Genomic DNA, 23,952 nt, shown 5'->3' on the forward strand with positions numbered 1-23,952 from the left:
ATATGAATAGTAGTTGCAATGAGTTGAATACTACAAATAGCAACAAATCAAGAACTAAGAACCAGAGCCAAGGGCTTTTGGCTCCCAGGCCTTTGCATCCAGTAGAGTATGATGGTGCCATTAAAAGGAATCCTGGATGTCCTGTTATGGAATGTTTGCTGGAATATTCTGTATGACAAAATATAGGTACACAACAGTGCCTGTAACATACTACCATTTGTACACAAAATGAGGCAAGGGAGATATATATAATTTATGCATGGTTATAAATACCTGGATATCCCTGGAAGGGCACAAAAGAAAAGAGTAATGTGTCACCTCTGGGAAAAACTGGGACCAGGGAAGGGAAAGAGACTTGCTAGTCACTGTATACAGTCTTCTATGGCTTGAAATCTTCTACCGTTTTTCATGCGTTCATTCAAAAAACTTAACAAAAATCAGTGCTTTTCCAATGCCTAAAGTTCCATGAGTTACAGAAGCTCTCAAGAGAATCTGGTCCCACCTCATCTCTGTCAAATCTACCAATGCCTTAGCTACAGTCACAATGGACTCTGCAGTTTCCCTATTCTGCTCTTTACATGAATGTCCTGCCTTTTTTACTTCCATTGTTTCATACCATTGCTGATCACTGCTTCCTTGACTTGGAATGTCTTCCCTATCTCCTCTTCACTCCAGACATACAGTGGCATACAGTGGCCTCTATTTTCATTCCAAACATGCCTTCACCTTAGAGCCTTCGCATGTACCATTCCCTCTGCCTGGAATGCTCAGCCACCTGGTATGTGCCTACTCCCTCACTGCCCTCAGGCCTTTGCTTGCCTCACTTTATCATGAAACAAAGTCTACCCATAGTCACTTTCTTTCTTTTTTTTTGAGACAGACTCTGGCTCTGTTGCCCAGGCCCGAGTGCGTGGTGTGATCAGGGCTCATTGCAACCTCCCCCCTCCCAAGCTAAAGCAATTCTTCTGCCTCAGCCTCCCGAGTAGCTGGGATTACAGGTGCCCACCACCACACCTAGCTAATTTTTGAATTTTTAGTAGAGACAGGGTTTCACCATGTTGGCCAGGCTGGTCTCAAACTGCCAACCTTAGGTAATCTGCTCACCTTGGCCTCCCAAAGTGCTGGGATTACAGGTGTGAGCCATCATGCTCGGCCCACCCATGGTCACTTCCTAGCCTTTTTTTCTGTTTTTCTTCATATCACTGTCATCATGTGCTATTTTATTGTTGTTGATTATATCTCTCTTCCTGGTAGAATATAAACTCTATGAGACCAGAGACTTTATTTAGAAGTAAATACCCAAATTGTGTCCACCTTGCTCTAAAGGAATTCAAGAAATCATAATAAACCTGAACTTTCCATTTTTAAGGATTTACAATCTAAGACACACTGGGGCAAAATATATGTATGTGTCTATAAAATGAACATTAATTCATAAAAGGAAATGAACATTGAAGCCTTCTCATCACAAGGCAAATCCAGAAAATAATGATTTCTGAACAAATACATCCCAATGAACAATATCTTCAAAGTAGAAACCAAAAATACAGTCTATTTCTTATACTAGTGATTAGTCTGTGACCCGTTTTTCTGAAAGTGTTCTTAAATGGCCCTGGACAGTTAAGTCATATAGAAACCAAATTATTATTATAAAGTTGTTTAATAGTCATGAAATGGAACCCAATAAGGTAGATACTATTTAAATGTCATTAAAAGTGGCATAAAGCTTTTAGCTTGATGTGTCTACCTTCTCTCTAGAGGAACCCTGCAACTGCGACAGGCCAGGGCAGCCTCCCTGGACTATGTCGGGCCAGGCTGGCATCTGCCAACTTCGACTTCCGAGTTTCCCTTTTCTTGCCTTTGGTTCCTGCAGCCTTGCTCTCCTGGGTACAAGCATCGTCTATGGATAGGCTATGGGTTATATACACTTCTGCCGATATCTTCAAACGGATGAAGATGTCAGAATCACATAACATTTATTTATCACTTTGTAGTAATTCTTTATCATGTATCTTTTTGGACAAAGGATTCAAAATAAAAGGGGTGACGTTTTAAAAATATTCACGTTTCACTATTAAAAGAGATTGATCTACAGTCTCAGAAAAGTGGACAGTCTCACTGTCGGTAGGGTTACCATCCACTTCTTTTGTGATAGTCCACTAAAGAGGTTAAAATACAATTGATTAGGTTTCCTCTAATCACATTTCAGCCCCCCATATCACCTCAATTGAGGTCGGAGGGTTTTCACAGTTTTTCAGTTTCCTGATTTACGAGCACAGATGGTTAATTACATGCACCATGGGTCTGGCAAGCAAGGTTACTAGAAGTAATCTTAAATCTCATTCAAAGCTCTTGGGAATCCCTACAGCAACGAAAATAACGAGCGGGGAGAGACTGATTAGATTTCTAGAAGAAAGGTGGAGTGTGAGGTGAAACTTAAAAAGACAGCAGAATTTCACACAAAAAAAGCGCTTCAGGGCTGCAGAAACAGCTAGAGCACATTTGGAGAGCCTGATGATCCACGCAGCAGCCCCTGGGATGGAAGGGGCTGGTGCAATGTGAAGTAAGGCAAACTGAATACATGCTGTGAAGACTTTTAAAGGTCAAACTGAGGCGTCGGAACTTTGCTCCGCGGGCACCTAAGTCATCGAAGGTTCCCAGCAGGTGAGTGGCCTGACTGGATTGGCTGCAGTGATCCACGTTACAGTTTCTCTGGCGCGCTCTGCCGACCCCAGCACGAGTCCAGGCCGGCTTCGCAGTTGGTGGCGGTTGAGCGTCCCCGCAACCGAAGCGCCAGGCCACGCCGCGCCGTTCGGGATGCTGACCCGGCCCAGGCAGGAGCTGCCGCGCCGCCACCGGGAGCTGCACCTGGGTCGGCCCGGCCGCCTATTGGACGGCTCAGGGTGACCCCACTGTATCGCGAGACGAGATTGGCAGCGGCGGGGCCTCAAGTGCCCCCGCGCTGGCTTTGTACGCAGAGCCGCCTGCCGGTCCTTTAACAATGGGCGGCGCGAGCGTCCAGGCGCTGGGCCGGAGCTGAGGTCCGCGCTTAGCGGCCGACTGTCCGCAGCATGAGCGGGGCCGGCGTCTCTATCACGCCGGCGGGGCTGGGGCTGTGAGGGCCGCGGTTCCGGGTAAGGGAGCCAGCGTGGGACCTGGCGGCCCGACAGGCCTGGGCTAGGCGAGAGGCAGCGGACCCTCCCGGGGCGAGGCGCGGAGTCTGGCTGGCCCGGCCTTTTGTTCGCCTGAGGCCGCGCGGAACCGTGCGTTTCTCGGGGGTCCCGGGGAGAAGCAGGCGCCTGATGTCTGCGCAGAGACTCCCGGCCAGGCAGACGCTCACCCCCGGGCTTCTCCGTGGGAGCGTTTCCCCTCAGCGGGGCTGTGACTGTGTCACCTCTCCGCACTCCTCAGGGCGGGCGGGAGAGCTCCAGCCCCGGACGCAGGGAGCCCCAGCCCGGCCTTCCGCAGCTCTTCTCGAGCTCGCGCCCGGCTCCCCGCTTTGGCAAGTCGGGGCCCGAGTGGATCCCTTTTTGCCCAACACGCAATCGGGCAGAGTCTCCAAGTCCTTCGGCTCCTCCTGAGGGGGCAGACCTGGCCTCGCATGTGGCGTTGGGGAACAGGCTTGGGTCGGGACTGGGTTGAGGAAGTCAGATGAAGATGAGCAGCCACACCGGGTGGCCTGAGGTCACACCCCCGGGGGAGAGGGCGCAGAGGGTCGTGGGGAGAGCCGGCCGTGACCGCGCCTGGGGTGTGTCTTACAGACTCGAGTTGCCGCGTCGGGCTGGGCGCGCCGCTGGGTCCCATGGAGCTGGAGGGGCAGTGGTGGCGAGGACAACTGGCCGCCGACATTCACCAAGCGCTTCGCTACAAGGTAACTCCGAGGCCCGGCCTGCCTTCTCCTTCGGTGTCTTTCGCCAGTTGTTCTGAACCTCGACTCCCTGGAAAGTCTAATGAGGTTCTTTACTCCTTACCTTCCGGGCCAGAAAAGGCGAGTTTGCTCATTTGCTCAAGGTTAATTAACTTCTTGGCTCCTTCCCTGGGATATATCAGAAGAACCTGCAACTTGAATGAGGAGGGAGATGGTAGTTGGGCCAGGAAAGGTGAAAAGGGGCTTTCTGATGTTCTGATTTCCGGGTGGATCATGAATTTGATCGTGTATTTTAAAAGATACCTACAGTGAATTTTGTTGGGCAGAACAGCCCTCTTTGTTCGAGAGTTGCCGTTGCGTGCAGCCAGTTTAAGTCGCTTTTGTACATAAATTGCTGTAAGACTTTGGACGAGTTAAATTTGTTTCTTAATTTCCTCCTCTGTAAAATGAGGAATAATAAGTGTGTGCCTTATGATTCTGGCGATTGTGGAATTTAAGTTAGTACTGTACATGTGCTTAGAAACTGCTCTTGCAATATAGTCAGCACTACGTGATAACGTCTTATCTTTTACCCCTCAAGATTTGGGCTGTTCTCCTAAGGTGGAGGGAGTTGGCTGCTCCTTCCTGCTGATAAAGGCAGAAAGTAGACCTAATATACTTAATAGACATTGGAGAAAAGAAAATTTCCAACACAAAGCAAAGTTTGTGTGTTGTTGCTGTTAAGTAACGATTTTACTCTGCGTGTGGCAAGGCAGATTAATGAGGCATTTCTGCCTCTTTGATAATCAAAAGAGAGACCAGATCCAAAATGATCTCTAGCTCAACTCAGTTTCACTTTGGATATAGAAGGCCATTTGTTAAATGTAGAAAATTGAGAAAGAAGCAAAACAGCTGACTTTTAATAAAAAGGATTCTGACTCTTGGGATTGAGATCCTGGAATGATAGTAACTTTTATCCTGAGTTTCTGACCAGGTCAAGTAGATTGGAAAACCTAATTCTGACTTAAATTGTTAACCTTTTTTAGGCCTGAGATTTCTAAATGCTACTTACTAATTCGAACATTCAGTCTTAGATTCACTAAAATACATTCAACCCCCTAGGAGATGGTTTGTTCCACATAAAAATTCTAACTAATGGGATCTTTGGAAGGTTAGGAAAGAGTTTCAGGTTCTTTACTTGGAAAATTGTCCAGATACATTTTTGATCTTTTTTCTTTGGTAGATGTCATCTTTCAATTTGAAATGTTTTCTTTTTTAAAAAGAGTGATACATAATAGTTGTACATAAATGTCAGCCTCTTTATCCCTCTGGTATGTGGTGACTTTAATTAGTTGATGTTAAGAGTACCTTTTTTTTTTTGAGTCGGAGTTTCACCTGACCTCAGGTTATCTGCCTGTCTTGGCCTCCCAAAGTGCTGGGTTACAGGCAGGAGCCACTTTCCCTGGCCAAGAGTACATTTTTTTAATGGACATGAAACTTAAAAGATTTTTCTTGGTGATTTTTATAGTTTTCAATCATATTATGTGTAGATCATTTTAATTCATGAGTGATTATCTGAACTTTGTCAGCTGAGGTTGGACATGGGTTTTTTTTTTTTTTTTTTTTAAGATTTAGATTTGTTGAAGGCTTTTGTGCATTAATTTCTGGAGCATCCAAGGCATAAGACCCAACTCCATGCTCCAGTTGCTTATAAACTATTAGAGGACAAGGTAACTCAGGGTCTGAAGGAATGCCATTGAAAGTTTTCTTGGGCCACCTATGGCCTACTGCCCTGGGTTGTCTTTATATTTAAGCATTATGCAAACCACGGTTTTTACTGGTAACACTTTATAAAGAATTTACATTAGTCAGTAAAACTTAAACTTGTGGAACTGGAGAGACCTCTATTTGTAATACACTGAGGAAATTTAAAATGAACTTTTCTCATAGAAAAGACATGGTAATTCCGGGCTATTAATTGGTGATTCAGTTGGATAGTCATCTGTTTATTTCTTCAACACGTTGATTATTTATAACATAAATGATATTCCAGGTGTTAGAGCAATAACAGTGAACAAGACAGACATGATCCTTGCCTTTATAGTCTAATCTTATTTCTAATTTAGAGCATCCACATTTAGGTTTTTCCTTTGGGCAGTTGCCATTGAGATACTGCGGAAGGTGTTCTGTGTTTAGACCCAAGGTTTGTGGAGAAATATTTGGTGTGACTAGCATTGTGTCTTAGGAACAGTGAAAATGACAATGAATGGAAATCCTCATGCTAGCTATCCACCCCCTCAAAAAAAGCCCCTACAAAGTAGCTGTCCCCTTACTCCCTTTTATCTCCTTTTTTTCTTATTTAGCTATGTATAGTTTGTCTCCTAGGCTGTTTGGGAAAGTGTTTTTAGGAGCCTTAATGACAAATGGGAACAATTCTAGCTTTGTGAGAAACTTTAATAAAGTCCATCATTGTTTTCCAGGGAGTCTTTTAAGACTATGTTCAGACCACTTTTCTGGAAACATTAAGAAAGTTAAGGCCATCAGTGTTTTCCAGGTGTTTCCCAGGGAGTCTTTAAGACCATGTTTGGGCCACTTTTCTGGAAAACCTGTCCTGGTGTTGCCTTTTTTCCCCAATTCCCTATTTCCTTAACTAAGTTAGATTTTCTTCCTAGCTGTTGCCATAATAACCTGTGATTACTATATTGTGTGGTAATCTCTGTATTTGATTCACCTGCTAGAGATAGGTTTGAGACTGTTTTCCAGCTTTTATCCCTGGGTTAGTATAGTGTCTGCTACATGAGAGATGCTCAATAAATGTCACATCATGGCAGCAAAAGTAAAGTTGCAGCTCATTTTCACCATTGTAAAGATCTGAAAAAAAGGAGAAAAGAAAAATCCTAGGTGCTACATGAGAAATCAGCATCTTCCCTTTATTTGAAAACAAATTTTTTTTTTTGGCCAGGAGTGGTGGCTCACACCTGTAATCCCAACAGTTTGGGAAGCAGGTGGATCACTTGAGTCTAGGAGTTTGAGATCAGCCTGGGCAACACAGACCCTTTCTCTATGAAAACTAACTGGGCGTGGCAGTGAGTGCCTATAGTCCCAGCTACTCTGGAGGCTGAGGTGGTTGGATTGCTTAAACCTGGGAGGCAGAGGGTGCCTTGAGCCAAGATGGCACCCCTGCACTCCAGCCTGGGCTATGGAAGGAGACTCAAAAAAAAAAAAATATATATTTTTCCCTTAGTAGCATTTGTTTAGGCATTTCTCACTTACACAAAAATGTAAAACATTAATTGGCTCATTAGCCTATCATCTAAGTAACCCCTGTTGATATATATATTTTTAATTTTAAAAAATTTTAAGTGATGTATACGCATGGTTAAAAAAAAATCCAGATAGTGGAGGAAGGTTTAAAATGAGCCTTCATTTTAAGGCTTATTTGGCGGTCTATGGTTACTGCTTTTGTTTTCCTGATACCCCGTAAATTAGTATATCTTCAAGTAAAATATTTTTGTTGTTGATACAGAAGTCATAATATATATTCAGTGTCCTGCACCTTGTTTTTATTCCACCCTCAATTTATCAGATTTTTTTATGTCAGCACATATTTCTCCTGCCCTTTATTCAGTACCTCGTAGTTTATTTAACCAGTTCCCTTTTCATAGACATCAAGGTTTTTGTTTTTCTAAATTACACTTTTTATTTTGAAATTGTAGATTCACATGCAATTGTAGGAAATGATACAAACAGATCCCCTTTACCCTTTACTCAGTTTCCCCCAGTAGTACCAGGTTGAATAACTAGTACTGTATCACAACTAGGGTATTTATATTGAGACCAAATCAAGATACAGAACATTTCCATCACCCAAAGGATGTCTCATGTTGCCCCTTTATAATAAGCCATACCTTGTTCCCTCCCACCCTCATGTAGCACCTTAACCCCTGGCAGCCAATAATCTGATCTATTTCTGTCATTTTGTCATTTCAAGAATGTTATATAAATTGAGTCATACAGTATGTGAACTTTTGAGATTAACTTTTTTACTTAGTCTAATTCTCTGGGGATTGATATGGGTTTTTGGACATCAAATTTTTTAATTCCACTATTTTGCTATTACAAATAGCAAAGGACCTGCTTATATGGAGGATTATTTGTAGGGGTTGCTAGGTTAAAGAGTATCTGGATTAAAAAAATTTATGTTGCCTAATTGCCCTCCAAAAGATTGTTATCAGTTGTCCATACCAACAGTATATGAGAGTTTCTATTTTCCCTTTTGATAGCATAAGCAAAAATTGAGAAAATCTAATCTGGTAAGTGAAAAAGTTACATAATTCTTTTAATTACATCAGGAATTGTGTTATGTTTTTAACCTTGTTGTATTTTTCTTAGGAACTGTTTATATATAGTCTTACTGATTTTATAGTTCTCTAACAAAGAAGTCCAGTCTTTGTCACATGTAACAGAAATATTAAATGCATCTATTCTCTCCTGATTTGAAATGCCATTGTTATTATAGATTCTCCTATCCGAGAAAAAGTCCTTCCATGGATGTATGTCTTCCATATCCCATCAGAATTTTAGTGTTATTTTCATACGGTGCTGGCATATAGGTTTTCATTTTTATAGTTACTGAATATGAATTCTTCTAACTGGTTAGTATACAGAAAAGCTGTTAATTTTTATTTTAATTTTATAATTGGGCAGCTTATTAAATTCTTACTAATCTTTTTCTCTTGATTTTTTTTGGTTTTTCTGGATGTGCAGTCTACCATCTGAAAATAATGTGTGCCTGAAGATGGCCTTTGATTCTTCCTTTCCATAATTCTGCTTTCTCTTTTTTCTATTTGGATTGATGAGTACTCACAAAATAATGTTAAATAATACTCTAATGGTAGACACTAAAATGGTAATCTTTCTGTTGCTTTACCTCCAAGTAAGATGCTGGCTCTTATATTTGACATCTTTTTACCTACCTGTCTCCTTCATCAAAGAAATGTACATCTGTTCTTATTTCTTCCAGGGTTGGCTTTAAGTGCCATTTTGGCAGTATGATTGGGTGTATTTATGTATGAATTTTTAATGTGTCATAGAGCTTTTCTAATATTCAATCATTCTTGCATTCCTGGGATGTTCTATAATTGATGATATATTCTTTGGCTACCCTACTAAATTACACTGACTATGATCCATTTATCTTGGGTAATATTAAGGTGAATATTAGGTGAATATATAGGTGAATATGTAACTTCCATTTTTTTGTTTATTGTAAAATGTATGTAACAAAACTTTTTTCCCCAGCTTTTAAGTTCAGGGGTACATTTGCAGGATGTGCAGGTTTGTTACTTAGGTAAACATGTGCCATGGTGGTTTGCTACACAGATCATCCCATCACCCAGGTATTCATCCCAGCATCCACTAGCTATTCTTCCTGATCCTCTGCTTCCTCCCACCCCGACCCTCCAACAGGCCCCAGTGTGTGTTTTTCTCCCCACTATGTATTCTCATCATTTAGCTCCTACTTGTGAGAACATGCAGTATTTGGTTTTCTTTTCTTGCCTTAATTTACTAAGGATAATGGCCTCCAGCTCCATCCATATCTCTGCAAAGGAGGTGATCTTGTTCCTTTTTATGGCCGCACAGTATTCTGTGATCTATATGTACCACATTTTCTTTATCCAGTCTATCATTGATGGGCATTTAGGTTGATTCCATGTCTTTGCTCTTGTGGATAGTGCTTCAGTGAACATACACATGCATGTGTCTTTATAATAGAATGATTTATATTCCTTTGGTTGTATACTCAGTGATGGGATTGCTATGTCAAAGGGTATTTATGCCTCTAGGTCTTTGAGAAATCACCACACTGTGTTCCACAATGGTTGAACTAATTTACACTTCCACCAACAGTGTAAAAACGTTCCTTTTTCTCTACAACCTTGCCAGCATCTGTCATAACATAAAACTTAGCATTCTGACCATTTTTAAGTGTACAGTTCAGTGACATTAGGTACTTTGCATTGTTGTCACCACTATCTATCTTTAGAACTTTTTCATCTTCCCAAACTGAAACACCATACAATACTCTCCAATTTGCTACCCTCTAGCCTCTCTTGATAACCACTATTCTACTTTCTGTCCCTATAAGTATGACGATTCTAGGTACCTAATTAAGTGGAACCATATAATAAATGTTCTTTTGTGACTGTTTTTCATTTAGCATACTGTCTTCAGGGTTCATCCATGTAGCATATTATCAGAATTTTCTTACTAAGGCTGAATAATACTCCATATATATATATATATACCACATTTTGTTTATGCATTCATCTCTGGTGGGCATTTGCATTGTTTCTACCTTTTGGTTATTGTGAATAATCCTGTTACGAATATGTGTGTACAAATCTCTCTTCAAGTCCCTGCTTTCAGTTCTTCTGAGTGAAGTGGAATTTTACTCAAGTAGGAAAGGTGGAATTACTGGATCATGTGGTAATTCTATGTTTAATTTATTGAGGGATTGCCATATTGTTATCTGAAACAAACAACTACATCGTTTTACATTCCCACCAGTAATGCACAAGGGTTCTAATTTCTCCATCTTCAAGTTAACACTTGTGATTTTTTTTTGTTGTTTTGTTTTTTATAATAGCAATCCAGATAGGTATGAAGTGCTCTTAGTGGTTTTGATTTGCATTTCCTATAATTAGTGATGCTGAACAAACATCTTTTTCATGTTTCATGATATTTGCATGTTGGGTATTTGTATATCTCCTTTGGAGATATGTCTATTCAAGTTTTTTGCCCATTTTTATAATCAGGTTTTTTGTTATTGGCCAGTTGTGTAAGTTCTTTATAATCTAGATATTTACCCCTTAGCAGATATGATTATAACTATTTTCATCCATTCTGTGGCTTGACATTTTACTCTGTTGATAGCATCTTTTGATAAAAGTTTTTAATTTTGTTAAAGTCCCATTTCTCTCTCTCTCTCTCTCTCTCTCTCTCCTTTTTTTTTTTTTTTTTTTTTTTTTTTTTTGCAGGGCAGGGGGAGTTCTGCTTATGTTATCATATCCTTTTTACTTCCTTCTATTGTGATACCTGTTGGGTTTAGTATCAATATTATGCTGATCTTATAAAATGAATTTGGAAGCTTTCCATCTTTATGTTCTGGAAATATTTTAATAGTATAGAATTTTTCCAATTTTTAAAAAACAAGTTGATATAGTTCTGAGATTGGACAGTGATTTTAGGTGTATGAGAGGATGATGGCAAAGGAGACAGATCATAAAACTGTTCAAAGGGAAACAAAATTAGAAATACTAATACTGGTTTCTACACTACTGCAAGTATAATACAGTATGCAGCATATCCACTTATCTATTACCTTCTAACCAAAAGGGGTGTGTGTGTGTGTGTGTGTGCCTGTGTGGTATGTAGTTGGTTTTTTGGCAGGGATGTTTTTCTGAAAATACTTGGTAGGGAAAACAGGACTCCCTTACTAAAAATCTTTCTAGAATATACCCATTCTAGAAAGCAAAAAACAAGAACATCTATAATTGTTTACATCAGAGGTGGTTAAGAATAAGGAGAAAATTTTCATTTTAAATGTCATTCATTATCCTTCTACTTTTTCATTTTTGTATTCCAGTCAAGAAAAGTACGTTTTAGGCACTCATAATACTAATATATTGGAAAAACAATGTTCATTAAGTCATTGCATAGTGGGGATACATCTACAGATAGGTCAGACTAAACGTTGTTCCTTTTGACTTAGGAGCTGAAGTTGCCCTCCTACAAAGGCCAGTCCCCTCAATTAAGTCTCAGACGGTATTTTGCTGACTTGATTGCCATTGTGAGCAATCGCTTCACACTCTGCCCTTCTGCCCGCCATCTTGCTGTCTATTTACTGGACCTGTTTATGGACCGCTATGACATCTCTATCCAGCAGCTGCATTTAGTTGCGCTTTCCTGCCTGCTTCTAGCAAGTAAGTATGAATCTGAGTTGCATGACTAGAAATTTCTATTGTTTCTATAACAAAATAAATTTATGTAAAACTGAATGAAATATCATTAAATCCCTTTCATTCCAGTTCACTAGTATCAGGAACTTTATGTTAAAAGTTCTTCTCAGTGCAATAATTCTTAACCAGATATCGAAAAATGGCTTTGGAGCTTGTTCAAAATCTGTGCCTAAACCCTACATCCTAGGCCACCCCACATCTACTAAAACAAAATCTACATAATGGGTCCTGGGTATTTTTTAACTTTTTTAAAAAGTCCCAAAGGTGATTTTGATGTACCTTTCCAATTGAGAACCATTGTCTTAAAGCAGTTATTCTAAACCAGGAGCAATTTTGTCCCACAGGGAACACTTGGCAATGTGTAGAGACGTTTTGGTTGTCACCTGGTGGCAGAGTAGAGGATGCTTTTTTAGCATCTAGTACATAGAGGCCTGGGATGCTCCTGACATCCTGTAGTGTACAGGACAGTTGCCCATAACAAAATTCTCCAGCCCAAACATCAATGGCACTAAAATTGAGAAACTGTCTTAAAGGCACCATACTCTTATATTAGAATACTTTCTACTGGTACATGAAGAGTTGGCTTAATGAACTCAAAGTTAATGTGCACCTATTACAAATGTGAAAACTTTTGCTTATGCATTGGGCCAACCATGTAGTAGGTTCCAAGATACAATCTGATACAACCATATTTTTAACTCAGTACAGAATTTACTGGTGGGCCTTTTGGCCCCTCTTTCTCTTTTCATCTTTCTATATCTCATTTCATTGCTTATTTGTACTCTCCTTGAAGGGCAAGTAAAGAAATTGAAATTGTGTTTTTTTCTTTTAGTGATGTGGAAGATTGTATTTGATATGGAAGTTGAATCAATATTGTAGTTTCTGTATTATCCATGTCATTACATTAGAAATTTAAAGTCGTATCTAGATATATTGATAACCTTCACCTTTAACTCCCATTTGAGGGAGAAAGATTGTATTTGATATTGAGGTTAAATCAGTAATGTGCATCCATGTCATTATAATAGAAACTTAAAGTAGTATGTAGATATATCAATAACCTTCACCTCTAACTCCCACTTGAGGTTTTGGGGTCAAATATGGCTGGGATCAAATAAGGAACATTCCACCTACATCCATGTCACCAGAGTTCTTTAGCACCTCTGTGCTTGGCTGCTTATAAATCTAAAACCAAATGTAGTCCTTTATAGTATCATTTCTGGTACTAATCTCTTCTTAGATTTTATTTTCTGACCCTTATTCTTCCTTTGCTCTGATGACCTCAACTACTTATTTTGTCTCCTGGAATGTCCTTTCGTAAGTTATTTCAGATCCATTATAGAACCAGGCTGAATATAAATAAAACACAGCTGCAGCATGACTTTCCACTGCCTATATGTTAAGGTGGAACCTGCTTAATGTAGTGTTTAGAATCTTTCATCTAGACCCAGCCACCTTTCTAGTCTCATCCCCATGCACACTGAGTGAAATTCTTAGAATACCATTTACTTCCTGAATATCTACATTTCCCTTTTAATCTATTGTTCTCTAAAATTCAGACACCTCACTCACCACTCACCTCCAACTCAGGAGCTGGAGAGGTAATGCTTGTACATTTAACGTTTAATTTAGCCTCTAATTAAAGTTTCATGCTTGTAAGTAATCGTGTGTAATACTATATGTTTCATCACTGGCTGTGAAGCCCTTTAGGGTTTAATAGTTTGTGTAAGATTGGAAAAGCTCACACTTGACAGTTTAGATGTGTGGGAGTCCACAAAATGGCTTTCTGTTACTGTACAGAATGTTGGTTTATTATAGAATCAGTTTATAGTAGAGTGTCATTGGAAATCACACATGCAGGTTAGATTCTTTTAAAAACTTGGTATCATTAATGGAAAGTAATTGTGTTGCCTGCTATGGCCATCACTGTCTTTTTAACACTACTACGTACCACCTGCTTTATGCCTGTGATTCTTAAAGTGTAGTGTGGGCCAAGTGGAGGGTCACCTCTGTGTACCATCTTAGGTTGGCTGGAATGGAGTTTCCAGTTGTTCTTATTTTTAAATTATATATGTCTATTTAAAGTCATGAACAATTTATTGTATTGAAATATGTGGATTAATATGAGTTGTAAGATGTAGTTATTTGGGACTCATTTTCCAGTAATCAGGCATTAGGATCTGTATTTGCTCAAATATGAATTATCACCTATTACCGAAAGAACTGGATGCCTCCCTCCTTTTTCTGCTGACTCTTGATTTCCCTTTCCTTGAGGAGAGAATTGCTTTTACATTCTTCCTTTGCACTGGAGAGTGGGAATGTATGTGAGGTATTCTTCAGGATCTCTGCTCCTCCCAACTAGCAAGTTGTTCAAAACAGTTTGAGCTATCAGTTCACATCAGGGTCAGGAATTGAAGAGGCTGGTCCTTTGTAGGCAGCAGCCTCTACCCTTGCCCCCCAACTCCAGTCCATAACTTTACAGCAGAAGAGCTTAGGAATTTTTTTTCTTTTTTGAGATGGAGTCTCGCTCTGTTGGCCAGGCTGGAGTGCAGTGGCGCCATCTCAGCTCACTGCAACCTCTGCCTCCCAGGTTCAAGCGATTCTCCTGCCTCAGCCTCCTGAGTAGCTGGGATTACAGACATGTGCCACCATGCCCAGCGAATTTTTTCTATTAGAGACGAAGTTTCACTGTGTCAGCCAGGATGGTCTCAATCTCCTGACATCATGATCCTTCCTCCTCTGCCTTCTGAAGTGCTGGGATTACAGGTGTGAACCACCGCGTCTAGCTGAGCTTAGGAGTCTTAGAAACTGATAACCTATTTTCAGTGTCTGATTCCTGTTTAAAATTTGTGGAGTTCATTATATTGGGAAGCTATAGGTGGTTTGGCCAAAGAAGGAGCACACCTTGTAAGTTCTAGAAGCAAATGCAGCAATGACCATAGTGATGGATTCCCTGGGTTGGAATCTCTCATCAGCAGAATGAATTTCAACAACCTTTGAATATCAGGTTGTTTAAGATGGAAATAAAGACACCTTACAAAGTAGTTCTGAGGATCAAGTTGGGGGTAATGTGTTTAAAAGCATGTAGGAAATGGAAACATAAAAAGATTAGCATGGTAATAATTAATTCCCCCCCAAGTTGCTTTGTTTCCTTTAGCCTGCCTCCATTACTCTAAAGGTTTTGACCTATTCCAAACTGGTCTCGAATTTGTCCAGGGAAGTTCTCCTATTCCAACTCTTTCACATGTATGCCCTGGCTTCCCTTGACTTCTGTGACCAGCATTACATTTATGGAGCACGTGGAAGTAATCTTGGAGATAAGATTTCTCATAATGTGCTCAAGATCTTACATAACTAAGAAATGATCTTGCAGTCAAGATGAAATGAAAAGTGAGACAGAGGCTTTTAGTAGTAACAATTTGTGACAAGTGCTTGTTTCCACTTGCTGACCAATACTGAATTAGCAAAGCTTTTTATTGATCTGTGAAAATTTGTTATCTCACAGTTGTTTTAATTTACATCTCAATTTTTAGTGAGCTTAGAATTGTTTTCTATGAATGACCTTTTTCTTTGCCCATTTTTATATTAGATTTGTCTTATAAATTTGTGATAATTCTTCATACATGTTAAGGATGACTTTTTTCCCCCACTTAGTAACAAAAAATAGAATGTGAGTTGGCAGAGCACCAGTGACATCTGATCCGTGCCCTATTCAGTATATAAATCTTCTCTACCACATACCTACCATTCATTGCTGGCTTTGAAAATGTATCAGTTTCCATGGCTGATCTGAATATATCCTAGAAAGGAAAGACAACCCAGTGTTTTTGTTTCTGTGGCCTCTAATTCTTTATTTTCTGGGAAGCAGATATGAATTTCCTGTGCCCTTATTTCCTGTTTGGGGCCTTTATCAATATAATCACATGGCTTCTGGTATTTCCTTTCAATTTAAGAAACTGATCTTTGTAATCTGTGTGTGGTATTGTGGATAAGTAAACTTAAAATGCACATACACATAGCAGTCAACACAATAAAAACTATAGATATGAATTCAGGGGCCGGGCTTGGTGGCTCATGCCTGTAATCCTAGCACTTTGGGAGGCCAAAGCGGGTGGATCATTTGAGGTCAGGAGTTTGAGACCAGCCTGGCCAACATGGTGAAACCCCGTCTCTACTAAAAATACAAAAAATTAGCTGGACATGGTGGCCAGCGCCTGTAATCCCAGCTACTCATGAGGCTGAGGCAGGAGAATAGCATGAAACTGGGAGGTGGAGGTTGTAGTGAGCTGAGATTGTGCCACTGCACTCCAGTCTGGGTGACAGAGTGAGACCCATCTCAAAAAAAAAAAAAAAAAGATATGCAGGTACTCATTGATGTTATCACACGTTCTGAAATCTTTTAATATCCATGTATCTGAATATTTATATCACTATACATAATGAAAAAGTTCCAAAAATTTGAACCCTGAATTAAAACCCCAAGTATGGGTATTTGTTAAGAACGTAGATTATTCTTAACTTTGCAAGATCAATACACAAAATGTTTTACACTTATAGTAGCCAAATATTTTATAAATGTAAACATCCCACAGATGCATAATAATATAGAAATCTGTCAGTTCTGCTCTAGAAGTGCTAATTTGGGAATTCAAACATAAATCTTCCTTTTGCCCTCAATTTTTGATTTGATTTAACTTATTTGACCTTAAGTGGATTGGCCACCCTCACTACCTTGGTTTTTGAGCAATGAAATTGGTTATATACAATTTTTTTTCCAGTGTTAAAAATTTCAAGGAGATAATATGAAACATTCTTGCTCCTCGAATTACGATTTACTGATTTCTTCAAAGGAACTTTAAGCATGATATAAATAAACTCATTAATTTCTACAGTAGTACTTTGAAGTATTCTGCCAGTATTGCTGTTGCTACACAAGTGGCATGGTGTTTGTAAGCTGTAATGATTCATCCAGAAGGACTGAACTAAATTCCTAGGTCATTCTCCTTCTGAAAAATTTTGCTTCATACTAAGAATATTGGTTTCCTCTTCTTTTTTCAGACAAGATGCTGGATAACTATGTCATACAGACCACTTTAGTGCTTTCAACTTTACTAAGTATTTGCTATTGGCAAGCTTGTGAAATTGATAACTTTATGTGATTTGAATTAAGAAGAGCTATCTAGATTCTTAAAGTCTTAATTACATAAGTTTTGGATCGACTTCTACCTGCAGCAGTATTTAGTGAGAGTGGTTCAGATTTAAGGAAGTTCACCTCTCTGCCATCATTCCTGCTCCTTTCGGCTTAGGTTCTTCATAACACATGATCTTAGAATCTCCTGGCATAGGAGACAAATGCCTTTTATCCCAGTTCCACTCCCTAAGCAAAGACCAAGGCAGTCAGCAGCATTTCCCCACCAGCTCCAAAGCAAACCAACGGGAGCAAACCCCCACTGGCTCCATCACCATTGCCTGTACACTGAGCATCTGGGCTGGGCTGAGTATAGCAACTTTAACATGCGGTGCAAACCCATCTCCTCTAGAAGAGAAACATCACAGAGAAACTCTTCTGGCTTCTCCTGATTTGGTAGTCCTTCTGGTACTTCTTTAAAAAAAAAAAATGATTTTAGGCCAGGCGCAGTGGCTCACGCCTGTAATCCCAGCACTTTGGGAGGCCGAGGCAGGCAGATCATGAGGTCAAGAGATTGAGACCATCCTAGCCAATATGGTGAAACCCTCCCTCTACTAAAAATACAAAAAAAATTAGCCAGGGGTGGTGGTGTATGCCTGTAGTCCCAGCTACTCAGGAGGCTGAGACAGGAGAATCGCTTGAACCCAGGAGGCAGAGGTTGCAGTGAGCCAAGATTGCACCACTGCACTCCAGCCTGGTGACAGAGCAAGACACTGTCCCAAAAAAAAAAAAAAAAGTTTTAAATAATAAAATTATAAAATTTCTAAGGAAATGAAAATATATAAAAATATTAAAATAATTTTTATATAGTAGTATTTGTTGCTTTGGTAACATTCAAATGATTTTGAACAAATATGAGTGTAAAACCTATTCTGATAAATCTATAATAATTATAGTTCAATAGGACAGTTTTAAACCTTAAATCTAAACTAGAACACAATAGTAGGGGCTTTAGTTATAATTTCCTTTCTTCTGTGGACCACTATGGAAGAAAGACCCAAAGAGACCTGATAACAACTCTGGTTCTGTTACTGCATCTGGAAAATCATAATAGTACTTAATAGTTTGTAAATGTTCTCTAGCCATCAGTTCTAGAAATACTTTCTAAAATGAAGGCTTTATATACACAGTAAAATGCTTGTTTGGAAAGTAACGTGTAAGATGGTACATAATCTATAGAAACATTATTCTGGGGCTGGAAATAGAATCTTATTCTTCAGCTGTGCATAGGTAAAACCTTACAGATGAGTATTTCCAGAAAAGAAATTAATCACTTTGAATAATGTTCAGCCATGATACTGTCTTTACTTCTATTCTGCTTTCAATAAGGGAGTTTAAAAGCAGATATAAAGTATTTCCCACATGCCTCTTTTTTCTTTAACAGACTTAACTAGATATTTATTTTGAATTTAGAAGTGGTGGGGATGGGGTTTTTTGTGGAATGATAGTGCTTTTGTTAAATATTCACCCAGTTTTTCCCTCCAGTCTCTCTCTCTCTCTCTGAAATTGAGATTATGTTGAAAATATGCCAGAATGAAACATTTAAAACTTAACTATTTTTGATTTCAGACAAAGCTATGACATTAAATTGTTAAAACTACCTTTTCTAAAATCCAATAATTTATTTTACCAGCTACCACCCACCAGCAAAAAAATTTCCTGAGAAGATTCAGCTGATGAGATTTGAGTTAGTTTTTTCATTGGCACATGACTATTTCCATTATATACTAGAACATAGATCAAAATGTTTACATATTTCAAGGATTTTTTTTTTCAGGGGATTGGGGAAAGGTCGGGGGTGGTGGCTCTGGGAAAGAAAACATATGCAAATGTGAGAACCACAGGGTTCTGGCACAGTTGTTTCTGTGTAAGGTAAGTACATCTTTGGATCCTGGCAGTAAGACAGCAAATCCCATTTTACTGATTAGACTTATAATGATCACTTGCCTAACATTTTCTCTCCCCTCCCATCCCCTTTTCTTAAAAGGTAAATTTGAAGAAAAAGAAGATAGTGTGCCTAAGCTGGAGCAGCTCAACAGCCTGGGTTGTATGACTAATATGAATCTAGTATTAACAAAACAAAATTTGCTACATATGGAACTATTATTATTAGAAACCTTTCAGTGGAACCTCTGCCTTCCAACAGCTGCCCATTTCATTGAGTATTATCTCTCTGAAGCAGTACACGAAACAGATCTTCATGATGGCTGGCCAATGATTTGCTTGGAAAAGACTAAACTCTACATGGCCAAATACGCAGATTACTTCCTGGAAGTATCTTTGCAAGGTTGGTTGTTGTGAATACCAGTAAGTGACTTGTGCACTTGTGACTCATGTATTCTGTTCCTTAAGTTCGTTTTTGGTGTCTCCACAGATTATGCCTTTCTAAATTATGCACCTTCTTTAGTAGCTGCTGCATGTGTGGCTTCTTCGAGGATAATACTTCGTCTTTCTCCAACATGGCCTACGAGACTACATCGTCTTACTGCTTACTCTTGGGATTTCTTAATGCAGTGTATTGAACGGCTATTGATGTAAGCCTTTTTATTCTTCTGTCTAAATTTCTCATTAACAGTTTTCTTTATGCATGAGGTGCCCTGAAAACAACTTCTGAAGGGCACAGAGTTCCAAGGATATTTGCTTTTGGTAGGAGTTACTTGCTGCCATGAGCAAGCCCATGCATGAGCAGAACTCTGGGGAAGGAGAGTCCCTTTTGGCCATTAACCAATTAGAAGGTGTCATTGCTAGAATGATTCTGCAATGATAAGGGGCACATGATAAGGAAAAGAGTTGCTCGTCTGTCTGTAAGTCAGTAACTCTGAGATTGGTCCAGGCCAATCGTGCCCCATTCCTACATCTTTGAATTTTGAGGGCCACCAGAATGTTAACCAAAGTGTCTGCCACATGTAAGTGCTTATTGTGGACACATCTCCCAAACTGGAAATAATCCTCAAAGCTACCAGGAAGGTTCACATCAAGGGAAATAGCTTTAGAAGGACACAAGTGAGGTCTCACTGTTGTTGGAATTATGATGCAGTGACTGCTACCTGGGTAGTGGAGGCAGGTCATAGAAGAAGCTGTTGAGGAGTTGGGGATGGGGCATGACTTTCTTGCAAATTCTTCTCAAGTAATATTTTTAATAGTTTCCTTTCTCTATATGTTTCAGCGCTCACGATAATGATGTGAAAGAAGCAAACAAACAGAGAGGACAAGCAGGACCTCAGTCATCACAACTAAGTATGTTCCAGACAGCCTCCCAGCCCTCACGGCCAGTTCACTTTCAGCAACCTCAGTATCTCCATCAGACACATCAGACCTCACTGCAGTATCGCCATCCTACATCAGAACAACCAAGCTGTCAGCAGATTGTATCGACCACACACACCTCATCTTACACACTACAGACATGTCCTGCTGGCTTCCAAACTAGTGTTCAGGGCCTTGGGCACATGCAGACTGGTGCTGGGATGTCACTGGCAATACCAGTAGAAGTTAAGCCCTGTCTGAGTGTTTCTTATAACCGGAGTTATCAAATAAGTGAACATTACCCTTGTATTACTCCATGTTTTGAAAGGTGATTATGTGTGAAACTGATAACTGACCCAGACTGTTTTGTGACATGAAGCTATGGGTAAACGTTTTGTAAACTTCTGTTCAAAAGGAAAGGGATCTAAGTGACATCAGAACTCTTCAGGTACCAGCACCAAGAAGACTGAATATCCCTTTTAATGCACCGTGAATCCTGGGAGGACTGAGCAAATTAACAGTGTGTCAAATTCTGTTACAACAAATCCCTGTATGACAAAAATGTTCAAGTCCTGGCTGATGGTCCAAATATTTCAAAAATATTCAACAGAAAATTTGGACAGACTCCAATTTGCCATTTTGAGATTTGACCTGTAGTAGCATCTGGGCCTAATGTTGACTTCTAAGTCAAAGACTAAATATTTATCTTATCTATGAACTTGCCAAACAGTCTTTTATGAAGGAAAGTTACAGTATTAATTTTTGAAAAGATTTTTATTCTGCAATTTTTTATTTTTGTTCTACAGATGAATTTTCGACTAAGTTTAAACTCATGAATTGTTACACTATACCAATCTGCAGTTTAAAAAAAAAAGAATTTTTTAGATGATTCTATATAACTTCCTCATAAATAGTATAGGTATCTGGATTTATGTACTAAAATTAAGGGTGGAGTAGATATCTTATTTTTAAATCATGGTCATAATTTTTCTTTTTTTCCCTAAGTGATCAACCTCAAATTTTTAGAATTGAAACACATTTAACTCAGGGAATTTGTACTACTTGGAAACACTTAACTATAATGGAACATACCTTGGGAATGTTATAGTATGAACTATCTTTATAACATAGGTTAAAATACTCTTGCGAGGGTATGTTTTCAAATGAGAGCATAATATTATAGCTCAGAATGAAGTGGTAGTTCCTGTGATTCATAATACATATATAGGTTTTGCATTTCTCAGTGCAATCCGTGATTTATATTCAGAATTGACATTCTTTAAAAAAAGTTATTTCAAGAGAAGGCATAACTATAAGAGGTCAGTGCTAGAATAAAGTCCCGTAGGTTTATTTTGGAGGGGACTGTGGCCAGGGTAGTTAGGGTGGTTCTCAGGTTGTGCTAGAGCAGCACTTTGTTATGGAAGACAGGTTTTTTAAGCAACCTTTGAATCCAGCTAGTCAGTCTAAGCAGGCAAAGGTAACTGATGACTAAATTTCAGTAGCTACTTTCATTGGATTGACCCTGCAATTGCCCTGGGACATTTCACTGTACTCGTATTAACTGCAAACAGCAATAATGGTCATTACAGCAAGGGCAGTTTTGGGGTAAAGCATTTTGGAGGAATAACCTTAAAAAGTTAAAAAGTCATTGTAATAACTGATAGACTGTATACATTGTGCTCCTTTCTGTGGGAGAAGAAAGATTTGGTGGAGGGAAGCTTTCTGGTTTAAAAATTAGTAAGGTGTGTCTTTTTGTGTTTTTTTAAGATAGCACTTGAATAGAAGGGAATCTGCATGGCAGATATGTGACTGCCACAACATACATTGAAGACAAACTATTATAAAGTTGTCGTGGGTATGCAGCAGGAGTCTCAGTAATCAAGCCAATGGCCTTTGTTAGGAAGAGAAGGGGCTCAACACAGTGATGGACTGATCCAGATGGCTCCTGGGGATGAATGTGGGTGGGTGGCTCCTGCCAGCATGAATGCTTGGAGAAATGTCCTTTCCTTAAACAGAAAATATCTTATATTTAGAGTACATAGGGCATGATGTGGATTTATAAGTCTGGTAGATAAAATGAAAAACCACTCAGGTAAGAACACTCACTCATGGCAGTTTTTAAGCATGAAAATCGTTTTCTGAAAATATCATCACTTTTTAAAGAAGGCTGCTAACTGGATTTTGGTAGTTCTTATATCTAGAAAACTTGAATTATTTGGGGGACAGTGGGCTCAAAAGAGCATATATCTTTCACATTCACATTCAGAACCCAGCAACCTGGAGTCCAGTTTTCAGTATTTTAACTACCTCAATAATGCTATGAATGTAAGATACTGGGATAGAGATCCCAACTTGAAACAACAACCAGTGCCTGTGGTAACTTAATGTCTGTCAAATACTTTTATTGATTGGTTTATACGCCATTCTTGTTATAGAAGAATATGCCTTTTAAAAAAAGTTTATTAATAACACTTTCCCAATTTATATTTTAAAAAGCGAAAGAACACTGGATTAATAATCTTTTTTGGGGGTAGAATAAAATAATTGATTACTATTGCTGCATACCCGGGGTGGGATGGGATGGTTGGAAAACCAGAACTATTTTTAAAACATTAGGTTTCAGTATAAATACAACTCATAACTGCTAGATTTGGGGGGTGGGGGAGCACTGTGTGGGTTTTGTTTTAATTTATTGATTAGTCTTTAGGCTTTTTTTTTTTTTGACATTACTGGACCATCATTAAATGTGTACTGTGAAGAGATTAATATGTATGAAGGGCTTTACCAAAGTCCACTAAATAAACACTACTCAAGTATAGACTGCAAACCAAAATGTATCTGTGTTATGACATTAATTGCAAATAGCAAGTATGGTGCTAAAGTCTACGCCAGTGGAATTAGATGAGTGCTATGCACTTAATTTTAAAATAAAACTAGTTTTCAGTAAAATGGCTTTGGTATTTTTGTTTTAAATACAAACATATTTGCAGCTCTACTGAACCATGCCACCATGTAATTCAGACGTGGAATCATGATTATGTTTACTAAGAGCCATCAAGATATAGAATATAACCATTAGTGTCATGAAACATCTTTTCATGATGTGTTCCATACTGAGCATTAAAGCCCACAAAAGTATATTGGACACCATTGTTGCCTTTTGATCTTAAAACCAGTTGTTAGTATTTTAGCAACTACAGAATCTAATTTATTCAACAATCATGCAAACTTCAGAAAATCTGAAGTTTGATCTCAAAAGTAGCGACACAAAATGGTTAAAGCTGTGAGAAGGGACATAGGGTCTACAGTGAGTGAGAATGGTCTGCTCACCTGAGTATAATTATTTGCTACTTAATTCAACTCAAAGTGTAGCAGTTGGAATTTGTTTTGAGTAAAATTTAACAGGTTTATATAAGTGGGTTAGGAATTTACACTGCCTTTTCTTTTTTCTTTCCTTTTTTTTGAGACGGAGTTTCGCTCTTGTTACCCAGGCTGGAGTGCGATGGCGCTATCTCAGCTCACCGCAACCTCCGCCTCCTGAGTAGCTGGGATTACAGGCACGTGCCACCATGCCCAGCTAATTTTTTGTATTTTTAGTAGAGACGGGGTTTCACCATGTTGACCAGGATGGTCTCGATCTCTTGACCTCA

The 23,952-nt window shown here is 39.1% G+C and overlaps 1 protein-coding gene across 6 annotated transcripts; it reads left to right on the forward strand.

The window, feature by feature from the left end:
* Nucleotides 1-2,976: 2,976 nt before the first annotated feature.
* Nucleotides 2,977-23,251, forward strand: CCNJ (cyclin J). 6 transcript variants are annotated; one of them, XM_035268613.3, is made up of 6 exons: nucleotides 2,977-3,134; nucleotides 3,762-3,988; nucleotides 11,622-11,832; nucleotides 19,044-19,343; nucleotides 19,431-19,590; nucleotides 20,223-23,251. In XM_035268613.3, exons 2-6 carry the CDS (start codon nucleotides 3,803-3,805, stop codon nucleotides 20,632-20,634), a joined length of 1,269 nt encoding a protein of 422 aa, XP_035124504.1. In that variant the 5' UTR covers nucleotides 2,977-3,134; nucleotides 3,762-3,802; the 3' UTR covers nucleotides 20,635-23,251. The 6 variants fall into 6 exon arrangements, with proteins under 6 accessions (XP_035124504.1, XP_035124505.1, XP_035124506.1 ...); XM_035268614.3 differs by having other exon boundaries at nucleotides 19,464-19,590; XM_035268615.3 differs by having other exon boundaries at nucleotides 19,467-19,590.
* The last annotated feature ends 701 nt before the right edge of the window (nucleotides 23,252-23,952 follow it).

Source organism: Callithrix jacchus, chromosome 12, assembly GCF_049354715.1.
Source record: "Callithrix jacchus isolate 240 chromosome 12, calJac240_pri, whole genome shotgun sequence".
NCBI classification, from domain to species: Eukaryota; Metazoa; Chordata; class Mammalia; order Primates; family Cebidae; genus Callithrix; species Callithrix jacchus.

Bases quoted from the DNA above. Each gene is read 5' to 3' on its own strand.
- CCNJ (XM_035268613.3), top strand. From the start codon at position 3,803: ATGGAGCTGGAGGGGCAGTGGTGGCGAGGACAACTGGCCGCCGACATT. The intron at 3,989-11,621 runs GCGAGTTTGCTC...CTTTTGACTTAG, and splicing joins TACCTTCCGGGCCAGAAAAG to GAGCTGAAGTTGCCCTCCTA. The intron at 19,591-20,222 runs GTAAGCCTTTTT...TATATGTTTCAG, and splicing joins TGTATTGAACGGCTATTGAT to CGCTCACGATAATGATGTGA.